The sequence below is a fragment of the Podarcis bocagei genome, assembly GCF_964188305.1.
Source record: "Podarcis bocagei genome assembly, chromosome: 1".
Classification (NCBI taxonomy): Eukaryota; Metazoa; Chordata; class Lepidosauria; order Squamata; family Lacertidae; genus Podarcis; species Podarcis bocagei.
In genome coordinates, this window is record NC_138125.1 from 45,424,240 (window position 1) to 45,439,797 (window position 15,558).

The window sequence follows — 15,558 nt, forward strand, 5'->3', positions numbered from 1 at the left end:
CCACAGGAGGCAAGCTTCAGGCATCTCAGATTAAGGGGCTGGCTTGGAAATATATACTTTTTATAAGGCTGGGTGTGTCTCTATTGGCTTTTCAGGTCAGCTGACCACCTTCAGACTACAGCAGGCACTCCCAGACTCGGCCCTCCAGATGTTTTGGGACTACACCTCCCATCATCCCTAGCTAACGGGACCAATGGTCAGGGATTATGGGAATTGTGATGCCAAAACATCTGGGGGGGGCGAGTTTGGGGATGCCTAGACTACAGTGTCCCATGAGAGCAATGGAAACGGTACCTCAGCCTAGAAAGCAGCCTTCACTAATAGAGCCTAACCTGCCTGGTTCAGAAATCAGAATGCTAGTGACATAGGAGACCAAGTGCTAGAGGTCGGCTACTCTGGAAGTCCTGGTTCTAAATGTCCCTTGGTGCCTTACAGAAAATGAATTTTTGATTAATATAGGGCTGCAGTGGTTTTTCTAGGCTCATTGCTCAGGCCTTCAAATAACCCATGTTTCCAATGCCAGGGAGAACCTCACGAGACAGCCATTGTTTACCCATGAGCCATGTTTTTAACTGTGCTCGAGAGGCATGTAGGGTTTCATCTGCCAGGTTTGCCCAGACTGACAGCATATTGGTTTTACACAGTATTTATTGTTATAATTTATTGCATTTAAATCCCACCTTTTTCTCCAAGGAGCTCATGGCTCCCCCTCTCCTCATTTAATCCCCACCACAACCCCATGAGGTAGGTTAGGCTGAGATGCAGCGGTTGGCACAAGGTCACCCAAATGAGGGTTTAAACCCTGGTCTCCCAGGTCCTAGTCTGTATCACCCTGGCTCGCACAGACTGCACGCACAAACCTAGAGGACACACTGAACAGCACTCTGGCCTGGTATCAACATAAATATGTACCATTTAGAGTGGGTGGCTCCCTGCATTTGCAGCTGTACGTCCTTCCAGGGTTATGATGCTAGCAGACCTCATAAAGCTGCCAGCATCAGACCTGCATGCTCTCTGGAAGGGAATCTGCGGCGGCTGCAGGCTATCTGCAGCAGAGTTACATCGTTGATGGAGTAGGCAGCGCTCTCCTGTCTGACTCACAGCTGAATCAGTGTCCCAGCATGAGCTCAGAATACTGTGCTGCTTCAGGTATTTGTCTTTTTCCATGAAGAACTTCGTATTTCCTAGTCATTTGAGGTTTCATAGTGGTTTGTTTTTAAGAAGAAGAGATGTAATCTCCCGTGGCAGTTGGTGCCTGGATGTAATGCAGAGGTGTTTATGTTTAGACTTTGTCTGCCACGCTGGAGAGAGAGGAGGTGCCTGTTACTCCCAAGCCAGGAGTGCATAATACATCCTTTCTTTGTCCTCAGGGGTGTGCCTTTGCCACAACCATTAGGTGGAATGGGCCCTTCTGTTTTGCAATTTCTATACTGGAGCTTGACAGCAAATTATTGACCCTTTACTGGCCAAGCTGCCAGGGAGCGCAGCTCAATTCTATGTTAAATATTTGCTTGGAGATAAAGATAAGTGTCATTGATGGAGGCAAATTTCTATCAGGGTCGGAGAGTACGATAAGACTGCAATTAACCGTCTGAAGGTGGAACAATTACTTGTTATTCTGTATATACAGTAACTGAGCTGCTGTTACTGGGCCACACTTTTTGTGGCTCTATAAATACAAAAAATATAAATAAAGGTATCTTCAGATTTGTGGCAGCAGGAGGATAATGGATGATCAGGATATGTGCTTGTGCAGTGTGGATAAGAATGGGTGTATAAGAAAGAGAATGACTGGGCAATTGGGGAGAGATGCATCTGTGGAGTGTCGCCCACTGAAACTGATTCCATGGTACATGTTTTAATCTTTAAGGTACCAAAAGATTCTGTAACAGAACATTTGATGAGCATGAGTTCAAATTGCTGCTCAGTGCAAGGGCAGGGCATCCCTTTCAACCCAAGAGCTGTATTCCTTTGTGAACTATCATCCAGAGGCCACATGCCAGTAGTGCCCAATTTAGGCAAGGCCAAATGCACAATCACACACATCTGCCAATCCACTGTACACTCCATTTAGCCACGCATATACATGCACATCCCATTCACACTCAGCCATCCATTTCTGCCACTCACCCCTCCTCTTTCTTTCTTTCTCTCTCTCTCTCTCTCTCTCTCTGCCACTCCATTTTCATTCTCTGCCCCTTTCTCCTCTCCATCATCCATTCATTCTCTTTCTCAGGCATCCCTTCTTATTCACACACCAGAAACATATACCCCATTTATCCATTATCCTCTCTCATTCTCTCTCTCTCTCTCTCACCCACCCACACCCATGCATAACTGGATTTTTCAAGTTTTTCAGCTTGAGGATTGTTGTTTTACAAAAGAGCAAATGATCTTTCTTCAGTCACCTCCCATTATCTGAAAAGAAAGGAGCTTCAGTTCTAAAGGGGATGCTATACTATCAGGCATGATGAATCAGTCTGCCTTGGGCAGCTGATCAGGAGTAGGGTGGGGCTGGGGTGCAGTATGAATTTTCTGCCTTAGGCATCAAAATATATTGAGCCATTTCTTCATGTAGCTTCACTTTCCATTGTAGATCTTTTTTCCTACTGTGGGTTGTTGTTGTTGTTGTTTTTTGACATGGTAAAGCCACCATGCAGCAGTTTCTTTCCTTGGGATCAAATAGGCTGGAAGGTATTGTCCAATCGTATGGTGGGGAGCATGAGCAGATCTCAAACCCTTGTCATTCACACAAAGACAATACATCCAAATATGTCTTACGCACATAAAACCCAATGCACAACCCAATTGTGTGGCTAATTGCCAGATTTTCCCTATTATATTGACCACATATTTATGCGAATGTTATTTGTGTAGAGGCCATATTTAGCTGCACCATCCCTATGTCGATGGATGGGGATGGTGCATATGGGGACGATGGAAAAGGGGAGGCTCATTCAGCCTATGGTGGATGCCTCAGTTCAATGTACCCTCACATAGATGCATTAGGGCAGAATTTAGTTTCAGTAGTTTGGCGTGGCCTGGTATAAATACTAGAATTGTTCCTCATCCAGATTTCTATCGGAGTTATCTGATCTTGTTGGCAGAGTAACCCCAGTGAGTTAGCGGTCCACCAATCTTTCATTTGTTCAGAATGCAGCACATGCAAAGTTTGCCCCAATATTCAGCTTATGTCTCTCCTCACCCCCTAGTTTACTGATGTGCAGTATTACATTGATTAAATCAGCTTGCAATAAGAAGTCTTGCCATGGCCACACAGTTGTATCAGGTATCCTTTTCATGCAGCATTTTAATCAATGCACATATTTCGTCCTATGAATTGGTATCCAATTTGAGATGGGCAGGGATGATAACTAGGATGAACTGCTCATGTGCCATTTCCAACAAAGCTTTTAGAACTGGAAGGTCTGGGTGCACAACGAAGGACAAAGCCAATGTACTGCAGATAATAATTAAATGCAGGGATGTGGGAATCTGTGGCTCTCCATATGTTGTTGGACTACAGCTCCCTTCACCCTACCATTGGCCATGCTGGCTGGGGCTGTTGGGAGTTGGACTCCAACAACATCTGTAGGGTCACAGGTTCCCATCCCTGATAACATGAGACATCTGCAGCCCTGATGAAGAGCCTGTCGCCATAGAATAGCATTGTACATCTCAGGGCAATAGAATATGCACTGTATAAGCATTTTGTGTCAACTTTATGGAGAGCCAGTGTGGTGTAGTGGTTAAGAGCGGTAGTCATGTAATCTGGGGAACCGGGTTCGCGTCTCCGCTCCTCCACATGCAGCTGCTGGGTGACCTTGGGCCAGTCACACTTCTTTGAAGTCTCTCAGCCCCACTCACCTCACAGAGTGTTTGTTGTGGGGGAGGAAGGGAAAGGAGATTGTTGGCCGCTTTGAGACTCCTGAAGGGGAGTGAAAGGCGGGATATCAAATCCAAACTCTTCTTCTTCTTCTTCTTCAACTCAGAAAATGTTTGCCCTTCCAGAGGAAAATGTTTCAGCATACAAAGAGGGTTACTTTTTTCTCCTGCTCTTCAAGGTCTGCAGCAAGGATGAGTGAGCATCCTTGAAATCTTAATGAGCAGCCATTAGTGATAATCATCTAAAACCCTTGTAATACAGTGGTGCCCCGCAAGACGAATGCCTCGCAAGACAGAAAACCCGCTAGACGAAAGGGTTTTCCGTTTTAGAGCTGCTTCGCAAGACGATTTTCCCTATGGGCTTGCTTTGCAAGACGAAAACGTCTTGCGAGTGTTCCGATTTTTTTTCGCTCCCCCCCTTTTTCTAAGCCGCTAAGCCGCTAATAGCCTTTTAGCCGCTAATCCGCTAAGCCTTTAATAGCCGCTAAGCCTTTAATAGCCGCTAAACCGCTAATAGCGCTAAGCCGCTAATAGGGTTGCTTCGCAAGACGAAAAAACCGCTAGACGAACAGACTCGCGGAACGGATTAATTTCGTCTTGCGAGGCACCACTGTATTGCAGAATACTGTGCATTCATAGATTCTCTTACAATTTTGTTTGGTAATGAAATAGCACACCATTGCTAACGTACACAAAGTCTGCTACCCGTCTGCCTAAGATTAAAGGAGTCCAGGTATGTGTGACTTGAAAGAGACACCATTAGACTTTGGCATCCTTGTTATAAAAACACTCTGCATATATATAACCTATTCAGAAGCTAACCGGCTTCTGCTTCCTTAACCCGAAATCTAAAGGTCAAACTGTACTTAAGAAATTATTTTACTGAATTTAGAGCCAGTACCGCCAGAGGGCTATAAGATTTGGCATTACGTTTCTTATTTAGGAGCTAAAACGAAAGAAGCTGCCATTTAAAATTGGTTCCCAATATTGAAGCAAGATTTCCTAATGTGGAACATATGTGTTATTTGGTGCTTGGAAGAATAATGCAGCAAGGAGCGAGCTAAGGGTAAAATGGCAAACATAGGCAGCAGGCTTCCAACTTGTCTCTTTTTGCACCTCTGTGTCAAAGAGTGATGGGAGAAGGGGCCTCTTAAAATCTTTTCCCCTTGGTTGCTTGTCTTGCTCAAAATACCTCCCAGCTACTTTCCCACTTGCTTGGGCAAAGGCACAAGTACTCATTATCTTTTTCTCCAAAGGGTGGAAAAGCACTGCATGCTGGCAGGGAGTTGTCAGAGCGAAGCGTGCCGTATTAAGCTCCCCTTCCCCTCACTGCTCAAATTTTGCGGCCTCCTTGCTTTTTAAAAAATGTATGAGACTGTTGAATGCATCTGCTGCGTAACATCCAGTTTTGCCTTTACTGTGTTACACTGTCAGGTATCAAATGACAGGTGTGTGTTCATGTTTGCGCTAGACCTGAGATACATAGGGACGCCTGATGAATGGCTTAGCGGAAGAGACATTTGAACCAGGGACTCCATGACTCAGAACTCACCCATCATCCTCTCTCATAAATAAAAAGGGTAGAAAGAGGAAACTTATATTTGATGGTAAGAAAGTTTGCTCAGGAGCTTATCATAGTTTTATTGTACACGTGTGTCCACAGTAGTAAACAAGATTGGATGATAAGCAAATAAAAGTACTACAGAGGTGGGGCGGGGGGCGGTATCTACCCTGTGGCCTGGATGCTGTGTGTGTGTGTGTGTGTGTGTGTGTGTGTGTGTGTGTGTAGTTAATTTCATTTCCTTTATCTTGTTTTGAGTAAAATAGCTAACTTGAATAGCTTATTTTGAAGTGCAAATATTTCCAGGTACTTACATAACAGAGAGCATGAAAGGTGTTGACAGGAAGTGTTGTCAGGTGTGTTTATCAGCACAGGAACGGAACCTCAATACCTATATTTAGAGCCTTTAATAATAAGCTGATTGCCTGAGATCCCACATATCAAATAGGTCTTCTGTCTACTTATTTTGCCATGATATCAACAGCAGCTCATGGTGTTTGGCGTGGGATCTATCTAGCTGTGTTGGATATTAGCAGAATGACATCTGACCATATTGCAATTCCTCTTCTAATCAGTTTCCAGGAAAGTCTTGTTTTCCCACTCTGTTTACCCAGGGACATGTGGTCTTTATCATATTCTTTGCTCTCCCCAAGATTTGACTGTTGTGTTTTACATTGAATCGTACCTGAAATTCAGGGCTGGCCCAAGGCATTTGCTGCCTGAGGCAAAGGGCAAGAAACACACACTCCTGTTTCACATATGGATGCTAACTTTATTGATTCTTGCTTAAATATTGATGATAGGACAGTGTGCTCCAACACACTTGTGGACAGTAGACTAGCTTTGAGGGCACAGGGCAGGGCAGGTGGCACACGCAGCTCTGTAGGCAAACACCTGCTCACTGCCCATTGCACAGTCCCAATACCTGCTGCCTGAGGCTCCTGCCTCAATCTGCATAATGGTTGGACTGGCCCTGTTGAAATCAGCCAGAAGCAAAAAGAATGTCACGTCTAGAATAATGGCTTTATCTGCAGCACAATGGCCGTTGTTTTCAGGAATTGCAAAACTTCCACAGGATGATGGGACTGAGCTTTCAGGTGCTGTGTATTCCAGAAAACCTCATGCTTCAAGCAGTCAGTGTTATCACAAACTGTTTGCATGATTGCTATATTTGTGTATGGTCAAATAGTTAATCAGCGGTCAGGTGACTTGAAAGTGAGAAGAAGCATTAGCAAGGTCTCTTGCCTTGCCTTTGTTTAATCTAGTTGTGATGTCACGGTCTAAATATCTCCTTGTGGCATTATCCTGCCAAAGTTAAGCACTTTAAAAATTGCATTGATTTCATTGTGAGATGTGGGGATGTGTTTTGTTCTTTTCGTTTTAACTGATTTTTAATTTCAAATAACAAAACATATCCATACAAAGGAATACATAGCTTAGTAGTTGTATAGAAAATAAAGAAACATTGTGGCTGATGGTTGTTCTCTCAGCTGTTTGTCTTCATTTGGTTGAAGTCCCAGTTGATTTTTTTAGTTTCCAGTTGTGTAGAGGCAGCTTTAGTTACTTCTTCATAAGTTATTAGGTGTTTGAATGGGTAACTCGATCTCCTCCTTATCCCTGCTCAGAGGCAGACTTTGGTCTTTCAGATTTCAGCAGCACCACCCCATCTCTTGCCTTCCGCTTTGCTCAGTTCACTATGTCATAGCTGCCATGCCCTGTGGCACCCCTAGGCTTGGCACCCAGTGTGGCAGAACTGGTCATGCAGCCTTAACTCCACCTCTGGCCTGCTTCATGGAGAGCTGTGGTGTAATTTTTAAGTTCACTTCTGCATTGCAATGTCCCTGTGCAGAGATTATGGTGCATTCCTGAGAGGCCAGATCTGCTGCATCTGTGGTGCCTGCTGCCCGAGGCAATCACTTCACCTTGCCTCATGGGTGGGCCGGCCCTTAACCACATTATTGTTCGCTTCTTAACTGCAGCTTGTTAGGGAACAACAACCCATGAACACTATTTCAGATGAAACCCAAACTTCCTGGTTTGTTTCTCCCGCTTACACCAATTGGGAGGAGCAACTGGGCAGCATGGTCAAGCAAGCATCTCTTGTTTAGTAAACCACGATAAGCAAAGCCAGAAAGTCCAGTTTATTGTGATGTGTGAACGTGACCAATGAGAGTGGCACAAGATTGTGTCATTTAGATACCCTCCCACCAAGGTGAGCAAGGGACAGTTCAGGATAAAAACTGAAACTAAGACTTCAGCAGGAACTTTTAAAGCGACTGCTGTATATAGAAAAGAGAACAACAAGATAAGTCATGGCCATCAGTCTCACTCATCCAAGATCCAGCATTTCCAGATCCAACTTTGATCACAGGGAGGTACCATGGTGGGGTGGGGAGACTTTTTGGCTCAGTGGGTCATATATTTGTCTTTACTCACCCTCTTGGCCAACTTTGACGGGTGGGCAGAACAAGTCAATCATGCGACACCACAATGATTACATGTGATTGACAGGTGGGCACATTTACTCACCTGTCAAAGGAGTGAGGGAGATGTGATCCGACTCCCTACATATCAGCTGATCATATCAGTTTAGCCCTGCTCCCTAGCCACATCTCTACCTGCCCCACACCTGATGTCCCATATGATGTAAGGTGTGAGGCTGCTGGGCATAGATTGGAGGAAATGGCCTGGTGGGCCAAATGGAGAGATTCCCCAACTCTGAACAAAGGTTTTCATAGAGAAACTCACGTTGTTCCCCAGAACAGGTCTATCTTGCAATCAAATTAACCTCAAAACTCATTTTTAGTATATTTTGAGCTATGCCTTCTCACACTCAAAATTTTGGTTTCTCTGAAATTTCATATTGTGGTATTTAGATCTGCAATCTAGTATAATTTTTCAATATTCCTTTTGAGACCTAGCAAAAAAGTTACTGTCTTAAATAAGCAGTTGGTTTTTAGCTAAGTTACTGTCTGACAAAACTCCTTTTTCCCACAGACATTTTGAAAAATAATACAGGATGTGTATTAATTATATTTCATGTTTAGAGTAAGGCATGGCTCCAGGTTCAGCATGACTCTGCGAATGCATTTTTAATATATTCCTAAAACCCCTAAGGAAAGGTGTTCAAAGTCAGAACATAAAAGAATAGTATGTCTTCTAATTAACAGTGACTGTATTTAGAAGTTAGGCATCTTGCTTTCATTATGTCTTTGAAACATTTCTTTAGGAACCATGAGAGGTGTTTTATATGTGTATTATTACTAATGAATATCTTGGCATTTATTCTTACAATTTCTCAAATTTTCCACTTCGTAGCATTGTTCTCCAAGCAGTTAGCTTTTAAAGCCACAATAAAACTGAAGCAAGGTACTCTTCCAATAGAGTGTGTTGACTAATAATTTCCTGGCCTCAGACCAGCTAGCGAATTCTCTATGCAAACAGATATTATTATTATTATTATTATTATTATTATTATTATTATTATTATTATTATTATTATATCCTTCATCCTAAGGTCCCAGGATGGGTTACAGTAATAAAAACACATGCATTTCCCAAGGGTAATAATGAAGCCACTTTTTAGAAATCTGGAATTTCACTGATCTGCTTGGCAGAACAAATGGAGAATTGAATCTGGTCCCCACCACCATTCCTCCTCCTCCTCCTCCTCCTCTGCTAAACAGCTGATTGGTGATATCCAAACTTTTCAACCAGGGCCATGCATTTGCAGCCTCCGCTGCTGCTCTGCTTAACTGGGGCCCCTGCCTGATAATTTCAAAGCCCATCAGGAAGTCTTTAAAAAGGCAGTCTTTAAAAATAACCTTTCCTACTGCTATTCCACTCAGTTATATCATAGTGTAAATGTACACAGGACAAAATGGATCCTGTACTGTAGGCAGCTCTAACCAAAGAGAAAAGGGCAAAGATGTACCATAAATGTAAAATGTTCCACTTCTTAAAATATGTGTGGTTTTTTTTAGAGCCCTGGCAGCCAATGTTCTGTACAAACTACTGTGAAAGAATTTAAAGAAATGGTTTCAGCACATCATAATGAAAACTCTCCCACTGCTAACATTTATGCTTTGTTCTTCTAGGTGTTCCTTACTTCACTGTTGAGCCAGAAGATCTGTCTGTAATCCCCAATACTCCTTTCCAACTATTTTGTGCTGCAGCTGGCCCACCTGAGCCAGTGACAATTGTCTGGTGGATGGGCGATTCCAAAGTTGGTCGTTCTGACGTCTCCCCCTCCACCCTAAATGTGCCAGGTAAGGCTTCCTCCTAGGATAAATCAGGGTCTTAGAAAAGGAGTGGAGTGGCTGATGAAGAGACCATACAAATTGCACCAGTGTCATGTTGCTGGTGTTACGGGAGACTAAAAAGCAAGCATCTAGTATAGTCATACCTCGGAAGTTGAACAGAATCTGTTCCGGAAGTCTGTTTGACTTCCAAAACATTCAGAAACCAAAGTGCGGCTTCTGATTGGCTGCAGGAAGCTCCTGCAGCCAATAGGAAGCCGCGGAAGCGCCATTGGACGTTCGGCTTCCAAAAATAGTTCGCAAACTGGAACGGTCACTTCTGCGTTTGAGAGCCAAAATGTTCAAGAACCAAATTGTTCGAAAACCAAGGTACGACTGTATACAGTAGAGGTCACCAAAGATGAGGTTACCTCTGGTAAAATTTCTATGGAATTTCCATGTGGGGCAAACTAGGTAACCGCAGAACAAATACACCTTCTCAAAAAAAACCATACTCCAATACTCCACTCATTCTAGCCATTCTTCTTGGTGTATATTCTTGTTAACAGATTTTAATTTTTTCCAACTGGTTTATCAGTTCTAATGCCTTAAGCTGTTCTGAGTGCTTCTGTTTCCTCCAGTGTGGCAAAAAGCCAGCCCCATTGCAGCTGAAGGGAAATATAATAGAACAGAGCAGCAATGGGAAACTCGCAGCTACTGAAACATTCCTATGCAGTTGAATGAACCTGGTTAGAACTCTGTGGTCTAGCTATACAACCTTCCCAGACCTTCGTACTGAAAGGAGTAGAGGAAGGACTTGGTACTAACTCAGCAGTGTAACGTGACAAAAACTTTCACCAGAAACTTTCTCCCCCATTTTGTCCTAATGTCATAGACAAAGGGTTGATCCTACTGAGTCATCAGATTTCTTGCATGTACCCTCACTATTATGATCTCCTTTATCCCAAAACAACAGCAGTTAGGATGGTGAGATCGAAGGCGGGTCTCCTGCAGCTTTAATAAGTTGGGTAGAGGAAGGAATTTCAGCAAGTGCAGTTTGCATGAAAGCCCATGATAGATGTAGCGTGCATGGAAAGCAAACACACACACAAATACACACACAGGTTATGTGTACAAACTAACACATAACCATAAAAACAGAAACAGCATTTCAGTATAAAACAAATCACAGAGATGCAGTTACATACAGTCAAGCTTTTAAGATGAATGTATGTAGACCAACCACAACGAGGACTGAGTCATGGGAGGAGTATTTATATAGTAAAAAACCAACAACAACAAATAGAGACCAATCCGCATCAAAACTGCTCAATTTGGCTTCGGCCCAGACTACATGTCTTCAAATGACATTCAAATGAAGCAATGTTACATACATTAGCAAATAGAACTTTTGATGCTTTCCAGTATTGGGCTATTACCAATCTGGCTGCTGATAGCAACATAAACAATTGATTTTTATAAGTTATAGGAGGACTGACATTTGTGTTCTCAAGGAAGAAGGGCCATGGAGCTTTGCATGTAGGTTCTTTCTCCGAAGGGAAGAGGAAGGATCAGAAGGTGAACCCGCGTGTGCTATCTTTGGGTCACACAGTTCCTGAGGCATGCAAGAAGAAGTGTGTGGGTGTGGGGAGCTGGTGTTGCAGGAAAGAGCAGCAAAATGTTTAAAGGAAATAATAATTAGCCGAGGGGGTGGGGAAGTGGGGCAGGGCCAACATTTCAGCAGTCAGTTGATTTATCTTCAAACGCTGGATTGCTGCACCTTTCTTTTTGTACCTGGAAAACACTGGGGACATTTTGGGTGTTACCACCGTCAAAAAAAGCAATGCTCTTAGCATTGCTCGATCTGTTATCAGCCAGAATATATCACCCTGTGTTTTAAAATGTATCTTGTCATCTGTCTCCATCTTTTGATCTTCCACTCCTACTCCTAATTTTCAGCAAGGATAATGCAAGCTTACTTCAGACATGCTTTGTCAGTGCATCACGCTCCTAAAATGCAGCCTCAGCTACTGTTTCAGACTCTGGTTTGTCCTGTACCAAGGACAGTGAAGCAGGCAAAAGCTCAGATAGAAACTTCAGAGTCATTTCTCTGGCAAGCTTCACCAGGAGTGTCCCAATTCTGCTTTTTAATTTGAAATAATTGTTTTGTCTTTCACACAACTAGAGACATAAAAAGTAAACTAGCCCTTAAAATAATAATAATGAAAAACAGAATAATACATTGAAAAAGAAATCTATCATTTGCTCTCAAAGTCATCTGAGTCCAGTCTAAGGACCCAGTTTTTCTAAACAACAGTTTAGTGCTTCCTGTGAGCAGGATGTCAATAATGCTGAGTTAGGTGGCATTCCAGAGGCCTTGTTCTTTATCACTTAATCCCTATGTGTGTTAAAGGGCAAAGTAAACATTCCAATAAGTATTCCCTTCCTGGCTGAGCAACCTTCAGTCCTGTCATAATTACAGGCACCTTGAGACATTGCTGCTCGTCCAGAGAATCTCATATAGCTCGCTTGCTACCAGCATTTTCTTTGAGCAAAGAGAAAGCCTGGTATTTATGATTCCTCTGAGTGGGAAGATTGTCTGCAGCCATTTTGAATTGCTCTTCAGGTGTATGGCAACCCATGTCAGAAGTGTAGATTTTGGCGAATTACTTTTTAAAAAGCTCAACAACTTTGGCAAAACAAACAAACAAACAAATCTCAACAACTTTTCTGTCCGGATTTTCACTTTTTGAAATATGGTAACCCTACAAAATGGAGGGGCCTGATTTGAAGGCCTTGGTTCAAATGTAGTACATGGTGTAGTCTACTGTAAATGGGGCCATTGTCATCTGAATGTTGTTATTGTTTCAGTTTTGACAATCTGAGAGGGCGGTTTTCTGCCTTGTGTTGAAACCCTCAATTTTAAAAGACTATTTATATAAACACTCATATTCTGGTGTATAGACAAAACCAAAATCCCTTTGCAGATATTTTGTCTTCTGCTGCTGCCCACATGAAAAATAACGTTTACCTGAAGTGTAACTCTGGGATTAAATGAAGGCTAGATTCCTCTCCCCCCGCCACCCCTTCCAAAGTACTGTACAGTGGTACCTTGGGTTACATACGCTTCAGGTTACATACGCTTCAGGTTACAGACTCCGCTAACCCAGAAATAGTACCTCAGGTTAAGAACTTTGCTTCAGGATGAGAACAGAAATTGTGCTCCGGCGGCGCGGCAGCAGCAGGAGGCCCCATTAGCTAAAGTGGTGCTTCAGGTTAAGAACAGTTTCAGGTTAAGTACGGACCTCCAGAACGAATTAAGTACTTAATCCGAGGTACCACTGTATATAACTACTAAACTTGACAAAAGACAGATGCAGGAAAAGTTGTGCTATTGCGAGGCTGGGGAACCTTTGGCCCCTCAGATGCTGGACTACAACTCCCATCATCCCTGGTCATTTGCCCACACTGACTGGGCCTAATGGGAATTAGTTCTCCCAGCCCTGTGTTTTTGTCTTTGCTGGTTGGGGAGGTACTAGTTTTGCAGCTTTGTACGCTCCAGACTCATGCCCATATTAACAACCAGAAACCTACCATGTGTTTCTGGACTCTTAGGCCAACATTGCACAGACCCATTAATGGTGTGTACATGCATTCCCCAATAAAAAGCGCAAAGCTGAAAATAGGAAATAGTAATTTGTTAACTGCAGCTAGTGACCTCTTTCCCAGAGGACACAATTAGTGTGCCCTTGGAAGAACGCTACATTTATGTGTGAATGCTTACAAGGAGCACTTCATTACGATGGAGACAAAAGCACTGATTTCTGTGACTGCCGATTAAATAATCCTGAGTTGTGGAATCTCAGTGGCGTTAATCAAGCTGCAATGTAGTCATCATGCCTTTGGACACAGAGGTGCCTGTTGTTTCTAGTGGAGGTCGAGGGTATAATTTGAAATCAGCCAGAGACCTTGGCCAGGCCAAGCATCCTCTTTTCCTAGGCATTGCACAAACAAAGGGATGGAGAGTATACAAGCCTTAACTTAAGAGCAGCAAAACAATAGGAGAGAGTCCAGCCAAGGACAGCAGTGAGATAACAACAATGAGAGAGCTAACAGCCTAGTACTTGGGCTGCCCTCCCCCCAGCCCATTCCTGCCCTTCCCTTTCATATTTTGCAGAAGGAGCTTCCAGTGCAGGCTTCTCTGTGCCACATTCCTCCTGTTTTATAAAAAGAAAAGAAAAAACCGATTGACATGTTAATTACACCCAAATCCATGTGAGTTTGATCCGCTTCCAGCTCAGCCCCCAAAAGTTGCACATGGAGAGAGAGAGAGTCTGAGCTGCGTGTCAAACATAATTGAAATTCTGCTTGAGGTTGAAGCTGGGGGGATTATTATACTGTACAGCAGTTTTGTGTGCTGCTTTCTTATTTCTCTCTCTCTCTCCCCCCCCCTTCCCCTCCTGCTCTCCCACTTCTTGGCTGTATTCCAGGTATTAATCAAAGCACAGTTTTCTCCTGCGAAGCCCACAACATAAAGGGACTGTCTTCATCCCGGACGGCCACTGTGAAGATTAAAGGTGAGAGAGATCCTTCCCTGTTCTTCCAGAAAAAGGAAATTGGATGGACTGTCAGGAGTGGGAAGAAAGCAGGGGAAAACAGTTTCTGTTTCTCCCTCCTTCCCTGCCTCCCTTCTACCCCCCCCCCCAACAGGAACAGTTTTGAGCTGCTTTCCAGCAGTGCCTTCTCTCTCTCTTCTCAGCAAATGAAATAAAGCACTGTGCTCACTGTTTGGTATGCGGGCCTGTGTCCCTGCAGCAAAATTTGCAATCAAACCCAAACCCCAACTGGCACAGGAAGGGAAGATGTGACACGAAATAACAGATTTTCCTTGAACCGGGGCATCAGAACTGTTTGTGGTAGGAAGGTGGGCCACAATGATGTCATCTGCAGAGGACAAACAGGGAAATCTTCCTTTTCTGCACAAGTTTGATGCCTTCATAGCAAAAATACCACCCCAAACCTTCTCCTCTCTTTTCTCCTCTCCTCTTCCCTCCCACACACCCACACTCGCCCCCCCCCCAATACATTGGCATCTCGTGAACTGCAGGGAACAAGAGGAGGCAGATCACCGTGAGGGCAATTAAATTTCAGGAATGTTATGCTTCTGTGGATTTCTGTGCTTTGCAATGCCAAAGCTCTCATTTAAAGCTGGTAATTTGGAGCCCTATTAATAATTTTTGTTCCTTTCACAACTGCTACTTTCCTGCGGTGTTTCCTCCCCTCATAAGAAGCTAAAGTAGCTGCAGGCCAGGAGGGACTCACGCTCTTTCTTATTTTTAGGGCAAATCTACAGCTTTGTTTTGGTTGGTTGGTCATATTTTTTAGCAATGCAAAATGCGATTAGTTCATTTTATATGGGTGCATTGTTGTGGATGAGGATTACCAGAACCTTTATTTTCAAAGGGCTGTTTCTTTCTCCCATCATTTAAAAAAAATGGCTTTGGGTTTTTTTGTTTTTTGTTTTGTTTTGTTTTGTTTTTGCTCTGCCCACCATTGGAATGTGGCCACTGAGTCAAACCAGTGGCTTCCCCCAGTATTGTCCACTCAAACAATTTAAAATACAAAATAAAAGATTCAGAAGGTAAGACAATAAAACAGTAGAATTCTCTCAGACTGATGGTGGTTTTTGCAGGAGGTGATCTTCCTGTTCTGACATCAATGCATTTCACAGGCCATATAGGTCTGATAAGCAGCACTGTGAAAATGAAGAAGGAGCTGTCCCAGCTGAATTCACCCAGGCCATTGGTGGTCTTTGATGCTTATGGCGTGAGTCCTCAGGCCTGGGCTTCTCATCAGCAGATCTTTTGGTAGTGC

At 43.4% G+C, this 15,558-nt stretch overlaps 1 protein-coding gene across 2 annotated transcripts in view; it reads left to right on the forward strand.

Annotated features, from left to right (window-relative positions):
* TYRO3 (TYRO3 protein tyrosine kinase) overlaps positions 1 to 15,558 on the forward strand; it is a 66,637-nt gene that overhangs the window by 15,745 nt on the left and 35,334 nt on the right. For both annotated transcript variants that reach the window (XM_081208179.1, XM_081208178.1), the window contains exons 4-5: positions 9,544 to 9,714; positions 14,175 to 14,261. In XM_081208179.1, the coding sequence (XP_081064305.1) occupies positions 9,544 to 9,714; positions 14,175 to 14,261 (258 nt within the window). The remainder of the gene's footprint in view (positions 1 to 9,543; positions 9,715 to 14,174; positions 14,262 to 15,558) is intronic.